General features: G+C 40.6%; 1 protein-coding gene across 1 annotated transcript in view; it reads right to left on the reverse strand.

The window, feature by feature from the left end:
- The window catches only part of hivep1 (HIVEP zinc finger 1), a 180,141-nt gene extending 169,163 nt beyond the window's left edge, over nt 1–10,978 (reverse strand). The window contains exons 1-2 of the mRNA XM_060849889.1: nt 10,922–10,978; nt 9,029–9,152 (exon numbers count right to left, since the gene is read on the reverse strand). Of these exons, the coding sequence (XP_060705872.1) occupies nt 9,029–9,068 (40 nt within the window). The 5' untranslated portion in view covers nt 9,069–9,152; nt 10,922–10,978. The remainder of the gene's footprint in view (nt 1–9,028; nt 9,153–10,921) is intronic.
- Nucleotides 10,979–11,412: the final 434 nt, after the last annotated feature.

Below are 11,412 nucleotides of genomic sequence, written 5' to 3' on the forward strand. Positions count from 1 at the left end.
ATTGGGACTGTTGTGTATATTCAGAACAGCGTCATTAAGTCTAGTTAATCCGGATAGCCTGAGTTCTGTAGGGATTCTTTATTCTGTCTTTTGTTTTTCTTTGTGTAATTTTGTGAACAATTTTTTGTCTGTTTTAAAACCTAGTAGACAACCTAGCTAACTTACTCCATGTAATTTTTACTGTATGCTTCCTGAAACAAATTGCAAAGTTATGTTCTGAGCTGTCTGTTTAAGAATGTTTTGAGTGGTCTGGCCTAGTGGGATTTTAAACAGCGAGCGGTAGGTGTTAGTGTCTTTATTTTGGGTGCTGGTTTGGTTGGGTAGACAAAGCTTGGGATAGGATTGGCTCTTTTAGTTGCAAAAAGTTTTCTAGAAGTGGATATGGTGACTATGGAAGTTTTGCAAAAGGTGAATAAGACCAAGCTGCAGGAATTAGCAGACAAGCTGGGATTGGAGATACCTGCTTCTGTGAGGAAAGGAGAGATCATTACAGCAGTGGCTCAGCATTTAAACTTGCTGAAGAAACCATCAGAATCCATAGAGATGGCAAAAATTCAATTGCAAATGAAGCAGCTTGAGTTAGAGGTGAGAGATAAGGAAAGGGCAACAGAAATTAAACAATTTGAATTATGATTAAAAGCAGAAGAGAGGGAAAAAGAGAGAGCAGGCAGAAGAGAATAAAAAGAGAGCTTTTGAACTTCAAAAACTGACACTTAAAAAGAAAAGTCAGCTTAAAAGGCTGGATGTAAAGGCTGAAGGTAAGCTTAGTGAGGAAGAGAGTATCTTAGAATCCCTACAGTGTGGAATCAAACCCTTTGGGCCAACAAGTTCACACCGATCCTCTGAACAGTCTCCCCAAACTCATTACTCTATATTTACACTGACTAATGCACCTAACCTACACATCCCTGAACACTATGGGCAATTTAACATGGCCCATTCACCTACCCTGCACATTTACAGATTGTGGGAGGAAACCGGAACACCGGGAGGAAACCCACACAGACACAGGGAGAATGCGCAAACTCCACACAGATAGTCACCCAAGGCTGGAAATGAACCACAGTCCCTGGCGTTATGAAGCTGCAATGCTAACCACTGAGCCAGCATGCCACCCAGAGTCAGGGTGAGGAAACCCCTGGTAGTCAGAGCCGAGCGAGAAACTGTTTAAGTATGTTCAAGCATTGCCTAAATTTGATGAGAAAGACGTGGAAGCATTTTTCATCTCAGTTGAAAAGGGTGGCTAAACAAATGCAGTAGCCAGTGGCAATGTGGGTTTTGTTGATCTAAACGAAACTTGTAGGTAGGGCTAGTGAGGTTTTCACATCACTATCGGAGGAGGTGAAAAAAGCCATTTTAAGTGCATATGAGCTTGTACCAGAAGCTGATAGACAACATTTCAGAAATCTAAGGAGGGACCCAGGTCAAATTACATTGAATTTGAAAAGATCAAACAATAATCTCGATAGATGGATAACCACTTTAAAAATCGACCAAACTTATGAAGCCATTAGAGAGGTAATTATTTTGGAGGAATTCAAAAATTCACTGCCTGAAGTAGTGCGAACTCATGTGGAAGAACAGAGAGTTAAAACAACAAGGTTAGCAGCTGAAGTGGCTGACAATTATGACCTGGTCCATAAAACACTGTTTGGCTTCCAAAATTAATTTCAGTTTATGAGGGATAGAAATTGGGCAAAGAGAAATCCTCATGTGGAAAGGAAAAGGTAGATCTCAGTGAAGATCATAAGGATAACTTACCAGCAGGCAAAAAAGAAATCCTTCAGGGGGACAAAGAAGTTAAAAAGCTCCAGTGTTTTCATTGTAATAAAGTGGGCCACACAAAATCAGTGTTGGTGGGCTAGGAGAAAGCCAGATGTAGGAAAACCAGACGAGCTTGGGAGTTTTGTTGGACGAGTGATAAAAAGCACAAGGGAAGTTAGACAACTGCCTCAGAGTGTACAAGATGATCAGAGGTTAATTCAGGAGAAAGTACCAGATCTGCTTACAGAGTATACATGGAAGAGTAAAGTTTATTCACATAGGACAGGAGTAGCAGGTTAAGAAGTTACAACATAAAGGGGCACAGGATCCTCTCAGTCTGTAATGCTGAAGGATGAGGAGATATGTACTTCTGATGGACTGTTGCCCAGAAAAGGTACTGGTAACAGGAATTCATGTTGAGACAAAAAGTGCTCCATTATGTAAAGTGAGGCTAGAGAGTCCAGAGAAGAGAGTGGAGAATTTGTGGTAGGAGTACTGGACAAACTCTCAGTTCCAGGAATACAATTTGTCCTTGCAAATGATATTGCTGATTCACAGGTGGGCATGCTGTGAAAAGCCAGGGGAGGCGCAGGCAACTGAAGAACTGAAGGATGTTTATCCAGGAATTTTCCCACATTGTGTGATCTTGTGATCACACAGGCACAAGTTGAAGCAGGAGAGATCAAAAGGCACAGATAAGAAAGCTGACATAACTTTATCAGGGACCTTTTTTGAACAGATAAATGGGACAGAGCAGAAGCAACTAGGTAAGCATGCAAGCATCTTTAGCTCTGCTATGCTTATTGAGTTACAGCACAAAGATGAGAACTTAAGACAGTTGTATCAAAAGGCATATATTGCGAAGGAGAGTGAATGCATCCCAGTGTGTCATTACTTAACAAATGATTTCTTAATGAGGAAATGGAGATCATCACACATTCAAGCAGATAAGTGGACAAAGATTCCAGCTCAGCGAGCAAACCTATATCCAAAATCTCAACCTGAGCTACAAATCTTCTCAAAACTCATCAAATTGTTTTGCCAGTAAGGTATAGAAAAGAGATGCTGCAAGTGGCGCTTGAGCTACCACTTGGAGGTCATTTAGGGATGAGGAAAACACAGGCTAAAATACAAAGCCATTTTTACTGGCCTGGACTACACAAGGATGTAGTTGAATTTTGCAAGATGTGTTATACGTGTCAGCTAATCAGAACACCACAGGCAGTAATAAAACCTGCACCTTTAATAACCATTCCAGCATTTGAGGAACCTTTCACAAGAGTCTTGATATGTAGGTCCACTATCTCAAATAAAAAGTGGGAATAAGTATTTATTAACAATAATGGATGTGTCGACTAGATTTCCAGAGGCAAACCTATTATGCAATATCACAGCTAAAAGAGTTGTGGAAGAATTACTTAATTTTTTTTACGAGATACACTCTACCAATGGAGATCCATTCAGATCAAGGGTCAAATTTCACATCCAAACTATTCAAGGAGGGAATAAAGCATTTCAAATCTACCATCCAGAATCACAGGGAGCGCTAGAGAGATGGCATCAAACACTAAAGACCATGTTGAGGGCTTATGGTCAGGATTATCCAGGCAATTGGGAAAGGGAGTTCAGTCTGTACTTTTTGCGATCAGAGCTGCACCAAATGAATCAACCAAATTCAGTCCATATGAATTAATTTTTGGGCATGAAGTAAGAGGACCATTAAAATTGATTAAGGAGAAATTAATAGGTCAGAATATTTGGACTATGTAACAAATTTTTGAGAACGAATAACTAGAGCTGGAGAGTTGGCTAGACAGAATTTAGAAGTATCACAGCATTCAATGAAACAGGAAGCGGATAAGAAATCACAAATTCGCAATTTTGCAATTGGGAATAAGGTATTGGTGTTATTTCCAGTCACAGGTGAGCTTTTAAAAGCAAGGTTTAGTGGACCTTATCAAATCTAGCGGAAATAGAGTGAGGTGAACTACTTGATAAAGACTCCAGAAAGGAAGAAATCCCAGACTCTGTCATGTGACTGTGCTCAAAAGGTATTTTGATAGGGAAGGAAAGTAAAAAAAAGGTGTTAAATAATTACAGCACAGAAAGAAGAACCAAATTTAGAGGATTCTGAATTGGATATTCCTCAAATCAAATTGGACAATGAGAAAGTTGTCAAAAATTGGGATAAATTATTGAGTTACCTTCCATAAGAAAAATTGAAATTTTTGGTGCTGGTGCTGGTGTTTTTATCACCATCTGTTATGAACTAGTCCAGACCACTCAAAACATTCTTCAGCATGCAGCCCAGTCCATAACTTTGCAATTTATTTCGCTAAGTGTACGTGGAAATTACCCGAGACAAAAAATGTATTCACAACATTACACAAAGAACAGAATAAAGAACCCCTACAGAACTCTGTCAATCCAAACTAGACTTAGTTATGCTGTTCCGAAATCCCCATAAGCAAACCCCTTTGAAATAAACAGTAAAATGGAACAAATGCTTACAGGTTGAAATTACAGGGGCAGAGGGCGAGAGAGTGTTCAGCAGCCTGTTTCCACACAGGTGAATCCCTAGCTAGTTCTGGACTGAACTGCTCAGCTCGAGAGCTGGCCACATCCCTTACATTACACAGGTCATTCTAAAACATAACCACTTTGGTCTGAAGTCCCATCTGTTTACATAGAAACAAAAGGCCTCTCAACATCCTTTTTCATCTCTGTACCAAACTAGTCAACTCAGAGCTAGGAGGGTTTTATGACCCCTCTGAGAGAAAATCCAAGGACACAGTATCCTTGAGAAAAGGAATAGCTTCTAGAAAAAAGGGACCAGCTTTGTGACAGTTGTCATCTCTTGTCTAGACGTTATTTCTTTTTCCATCATGCTATCCCTGAATAGCTCATTTAGAGAGACATCGAATGGTTGAACATGGCTGATATCACTGAAATATTATTGTTTTGCAATTTACTTTCATCAACATCATTGATGTGGTGTTTTCTGAATATGTTACAGATGAGAAGACTTTTGTCTTTATGTAATCCTCCTCCTGGTGAGAAACCTCAAACTTTCTATAGTTTTCTCGGCCAATTGTCTTCATGAACTTTGTTTGCTCATCAAATTTGTTTATCATTTGACTGTTTGTTATATCAAAAGTTCAAGGAAGTCTTATCCAGTTCAGAGCACAATCCAACCTCTATATGTTGTTTTCTCATGTTTGATTATAAGCCATATACATATGACAAAAATGTCATCTAATTCTATTGGGAGACAGTGAAATCTTGGTCTTCTGTTACAGTGCAAAATTACTTATTTTCATAAATCTGGTACACCAAAAGTCAACTCTGAAATCGGCAACACTGAATTTGGATATATCAATAAACTGAGAGTCCATTGACAGCAATTCTCATCAACATATTTTGCAAATTTAACTTCTCATGGCAGCCACTTTGTACATTTATTCTTAGGCATGTGGCTAAGGTCTAACATGCTTCCCCATTACTTGGAATTTTCCAGCTGCCTCTGAATTATTTGTTTGCTTTGCAAACTCAACATTAGTTTGAAATGGACAATGTATCTATGGTCCTTCTTGATACCATGTTGCCATAGTAGAAAGAGTGGCCTGTGCAGGAACACTGTGCACCACTGAGCCGGTAACTTCGGCATCACATGCTCTCACGTGCAAACACGGGAACCAAACTGCCACCTTCTATGATATTCTATAATTCTATCATGTAGGTTTAAATCAGGGTGAGTCTGACATTAGCAAAGAGAGAGTGACAAGTACAAACAGCTTAGACTCTTTGGCTAAAAATCATAAGTTCGCTATACATGAGATGCACAACTTTTTAAATGACTGGTCAGACGTCAACGTTTACATGACACCAGAATTACTCAAGTTTATATTTCATTTACTTGATACAGAGGTTACAATCGGAGAGCTCCTAAACTCTGTATACAGTATCAATACAGCACCAACATGCAATTAAAATAATTTTAATCCAAAGTGTTGCAAATGTTTGCATGTCACATTAATTTGAAGTTAACGAAGTGTGATAGTAAATAAGGGCACCTAATAAGATAGTTAAAATGTTCACAAGTGTTAGAAAATAACACCACCAATCCTTAACTTCGGATATTAAAACGTGGAATTCAATTAGGATTGTCAAATTGAGAGCTTTTACCTCAGAGCAAGTTTTAAACAAAATTTTATTTTTCTTACTGGTTCATTTCTATATCCTGCAATTTAAATATATTATCAGGTCAAAGCTTAAACCTTGAAGCGACCATTAAGCTGAATGTGGAGTTTGTACATTCTCCCCATGTCTGCGTGGGTTTCCTCTGGGTGCTGCGGCTTCCTCCCACAGTCCAAAAGATGTGTAGGTCAGGTGAATTGGCCATGATAAATTGCCCATAGTGCTAGGTGCATTAGTGAGGGGGAATAGGTCTGGGGTGGGTTACTCTTTGGAGGGTCAGTGTAGACTTGTTGGGCCAAAGGGCCTGCTTCCATCCTATAGGGAATGTAATTACCTATGTGTACAGATTCCAATTTCAACTTTCTTCCTCATCCCCTCATAAACTGAGAAAAATATTACTGTGACAAATTATGAGTACAATAGAACAAAAACATTATAATCTCAATTTTACAATACAGTAAGCTTTTATAAGGAATAAGCTCTTTGATACAAAACTACAAAGTTAATTCAGAAGATCAGACAGTATCTTTCAAATGTGAAATCCTGATCTTCACGCTATTTAGAACATTTCAAAATTCCAAATGTTTCAAGTGCACCTTATTGTTTTAGATCAAGCTTTGATAATACCTTGCTTTTAAAACCTCTTACACAAGGCTGAAGTGGCAGACTCTCAGAGATTTAGATGATATCGTCTGAAATGTGATTTATGGTAGAATCCTAGAAGTCTGGCGAGATCTACCTCGATGTCGGTAGTAATTTGATGCATCTTTTACGCATCTGCCTAACAGCGAAGTGAGTTTCTTGCTAGGCAGCAGTGAGTTGCCAATTAATGCAGATTATAACTTGTTAAACGTCTATTAATGGCACAACTCACCCATTAATACAGGTCGTTCTTCTATAAAGTGCATTTAATGAGCGCGAATTGGTTATAAAGTGATTGATAAATTGTGGATTGGTTGCTTGTATCAAAATTCAAAGAAGTCTTATCCATGTTCACAACACAATCCAATCTGTACATGTTCTTTTCTCATGTTTGATTATAAGCCATAGAAATGTGACAAGAATGTCATCTGTGGGAGACAGTGAAATTTTGGTCTTCTGTTACATGCAAAATTATTTTTTGTTTTCATAAATCTGATACACTATCAAAAGGAGAAAGTGAGGTTTGCAGATGCTGGAGATCAGAGCTGAAAATGTGTTGCTGGAAAAGTGCAGCAGGTCAGGCAGCATCCAAGGAACAGGAAATTCGACATTTTGGGCATAAGCCCTTCATCAGGAATGAGGAGAGTGTGTCCAGCAGGCTAAGATAAAAGGTAGGGAGGAGGGACTTGGGGAAGGGGCGATGGTGATGTGCTAGGTGGAAGGAGGTCAAGGTGAGGGTGATAGGCCGGATTCGGGTGGGGGCGGAGAGGTCAGGAAAAAGATTGCAGGTTGGGAAGGTGGTGCTGAGTTCGAGGGTTGGGACTGAGACAAGGTGGGGGGAGAGGAAATGAGGAAACTGGAGAAATCTGAGTTCATCCCTTGTGGTTGGAGGGTTCCCAGGCGGAAGATGAGGCGCTCTTCCTCCAACCGTCGTGCTGTTATGATCTGGCGACGGAGAAGTCCAAGGACTTGCATGTCCTTGGTGGAGTGGGAGGGGAAGTTAAAGTGTTGAGCCACGGGGTGATTGGGTTGGTTGGTCCGGGTGTCCCAGAGGGGTTCTCTGAAACGTTCCGTAAGTAGGCAGCCTGTCTCCAGTCAACTCTGAAATCTGTTAACACTAAATTTGGATATATCAGTAAACTGATAGTTGTGGAAGAAGGACTGTTCCACAAATCCTGCAAAGAGACAGGCATAGTTCAGGCCCATGTGGGTGCCCATGGCCAGCCCTTTGGTTTATAGGAAGTGGGAGGAATCTTAGAAAAAGCTGTTGAAGGCGAGGATCAATTCTGTCAAACAAATGAGAGTAACACTAGAGGAGGACTGGTTGGGCATACGGGAAAGGATGAAACGAGGGCTTTTAGGCCCTACATGTGGGGGATATGGGTATTAAGGGTCTGTATATCCATGGTGAACAAGAAGTGTTTGGGGGCCAGAAAATTGTAAGTTTTGGAAGAAGTGGAGAGCATGGGTTGTGTCATTTTTGTAGGTAGGAAGTTCCTGGACGAAAGGGGAAAGAACAGGAGATCTCCCAAAGTGGCGAACGTGTTGATGGTCTGGAAGATGATGGCTTGGTGATCAAAGGTGGACTGCTTTAGCAACTCAAGCCAAACAGGACTTATTGAGATATAATTTTGATGGAAGGAAAGCATTTGAGCAATCTCCATTTGAGATGTGCTCAGAGCTGCTCGGTTGTTAACCTGACCTTCATTCTGTTTTACTCCAGTGCCAGGTCAGATCAAAAGCCCTTAATTCAGGCACTATTTACATTATAACTGCAATATCAATGTGACAGTGATATGTCCCAATGCCTAGTACATTTTAATGGCTAATGAGCAGATCTTAGTTTCAATTATATTGGCATTTCTCACTCTCTCAAACTTCAGATTAATTTGTTGCCAGTCTTGCATAATTCTAACCTCACCAAAAGGTGTCCCATTTAGATTTGGGTAAATTGTCTCTAATGATGGACATTTCTCAGTTCATTCCAGTTATATAAATGAAATGATTTATTGTGTATACACAAGGTTCTTTATGAGTAATCTGTGATCCTTACCAAAATAATTGCTTTAAATTCTCCTTTTACAAATAAAGACTTAATATAGCATATTGGAGTTTGACCATATTAGTCAATTACACTAAATTTATATATCGTAATTCAGTCATTTGTTTATATTTTTCCAATTATTGAAAGATACTTCAGTGAAGTTCCATGCTATTTTCAACCACCAGCATTTTAAGATTGATCACAGTGCCAATTTGTGCACTAAAATATCTGGAGTTTTTTTTGTAATTTTAACCAAAAGATTAGTAATACAACTGAAAGACTGGACAACAGACTGAACATCTTCATAATAATAACGTATGTTGAAAATTAGAAATTAGGCCAACAACTAGACATTTTTAAAAGCTTTTTGGCAATTCTCACCTCTTAGAGGCTTAGGATTAACTTGTTTCCGACGTGGCATGTTCCAGCCTCACCAAAGGGAAGGGAGGCAAAGAGAGGGATGGCGGAAAGGCCGCCTGGCACGTACCAAACACCATCAAAACAACTGAAAGATAAAAATTAATATGGTAAAAGTCATTCCCCACATCTGATAAAATCAGGAAGAAAGTATACAACAAAAGCAATTTGTTTTAGGCGGCACAAAGTATAAAAAGGGGGGAAAAAGATATTCTTCTCCACAATAATTAAGAGTATGCAGTTTGCACTAACTCAAAAGTCAAATTTGGGAGTCTGCAAAATGGTATGTAATGTGGTGGAAAGGTAAAACTTGCCAAATCTGAACCTTCTCACATACAAATCAATACAAAATGATTACATATTAAAAGTTATGCTTTCCTTTCTTGTCCAACTCCCAAATCTATTCATAAATATAAAAATCCAGTCAGCCCCTTTATGATGCATCTCACAATATGATCCAAAAACCAACTTTACTACACACTAAAGACATGTAGAGGAATACAATATTTTCATGGTGTTTGCAATACTCAAAATCATTTCCCAGATTCACTGTAAAAAGTTATCAAACAAAAGCATTGCTTCATCAGAGAATACCAGGAATGATGACTACAATTCACCATCTGACAAAGGAGCAGCACTCTGAAAGTTAGTGCTTCCAAATAAACCTGTTGGACTATAACCTGATGTTGTGTGATTTTTAACTTTGTACACCCCAGTTCACCTCCAAGTCATGACAATTCAAATGCACTTAGTTGCAAATATTTTGGGAAAACCAATGCTTTTTTGGGTAGAAACCAAAATGCAGCTAACTCAAGACACATGGATTTTCATGCTGGTAGATCAACATCAATTTTGGTAGAGCTATTAAATCTGATTAGTTGAACAATGCTCTCAGCAAATAACTGCAGAGGGTGCTCAGATTAAACTCACATTTTCAAAGTCTTGCCATTCAAATTTCAAGCTGGACTCCACATCTTACAAATAGAAGATCAAACTTAACATGGAGACAAGGCAACTTTTATTGGAATATGTTCTTCAGAGTTGACGTTTCAATTTTAGAATAAGATGCAATCAAAGGGGCATACAATACCAAATGTTTAACACACACTATCTCAATGTTTCCCTCAATCCTGTTCACAGTCACTTCAACATATGCCCCAAAACAAAGACTGAACTCTGCTACACCTACTCCTCTAAAGTGGTTAGCTGTTAGCTGGCAAAACTCTGAGCCTCCAGAGCATAGCCATCGATACTAAATAAAAGAAATGTTCAAAGATAATGCAAAATGCTGTGCCTCGAAAGCAAAGAGGTTAACTGCAGGTCTAGGACTTCTGCTCTTCCAAATCTCATAGTAGTAAATGTTATGTCTATGTAAAGTAGGAGAAAGCAGAAAGTGACAGTAGAAATGAAAAGGTTGGATTAGAGCAAAGGCTTCATCCACCTCAATCCAACACTGGCTCTTCCATATCATTACAGTCAAGGGATCACACTAAAGGCAGATGGAAGGAACAAACTACAAAGAAAAATGAAATTAGAAGTAAAAATACAGACAAAAGAGGCACAAAATCAGAGCAAGGGGTGTGCAGGCAGGTCATTAGATTTCACAGGAGGGGTAAGCAGGAAAGAGTAGAAGGTACTGATCACACTTGGGTGAAGTCGGATCAAAGAGAAGGGGGAAGAATGACAGGGGTGGGGGAGGGGTAGATGTAGGAAGCAGGTGGGGGTCATGGATCAAGGGGGGAAATCACAAAGGAGTAGGAGCTGGCACTCAGTCAGCAGTGTCCCAGTCAGTAGGCCCCCACCGTCAGTCAGGCAAGCGAGGGAGCTAGCCACCCGGCTACTCCATCACTCTCTCACCTCCTTCTCCTCCTGTTTGGAGCCGGGGCTGGAAGCGGCTGCCAGGCTTGCCCCATGACGTCAGCGGAGCTCCCGTCCCGCCCCGCCCACCCCCCCCACCCCCCTCGCGCTACTGCGGGCGGGGCTGGGCTGGGGATGACGTAGGGGAACCGCGAGCAGCAGACCGCCCCGCCCACAGGCAAGGAGCAGCTGCTGATTGGTTCGGGCGCGGTGCCGAGTCCGGAGTCCCCCCCTCGGCGGGGCCCCTCGGAGTGACGGATATCCCGGAGGTTCCTCGCTGTCAGCTCACGTTGTGTCCTTCACACACTGGGCTTTCCCATTGCTTCCAGGTACCTCAGCACCTCCCCCATTCCACCCCACACACACACACAGCGACCATTTATTTTTAAAAATCACCAACCAGCGGAAGAAGCGCCGTGTAAGAACTGCCGCCCGTGCAGCAGATTGCCGTCACTGCTGCTGCTGACAAACCCCCGGCAGCACAGGGGAAG

Source organism: Hemiscyllium ocellatum, chromosome 34 (genome assembly GCF_020745735.1).
Source record: "Hemiscyllium ocellatum isolate sHemOce1 chromosome 34, sHemOce1.pat.X.cur, whole genome shotgun sequence".
NCBI lineage: Eukaryota > Metazoa > Chordata > Chondrichthyes > Orectolobiformes > Hemiscylliidae > Hemiscyllium > Hemiscyllium ocellatum.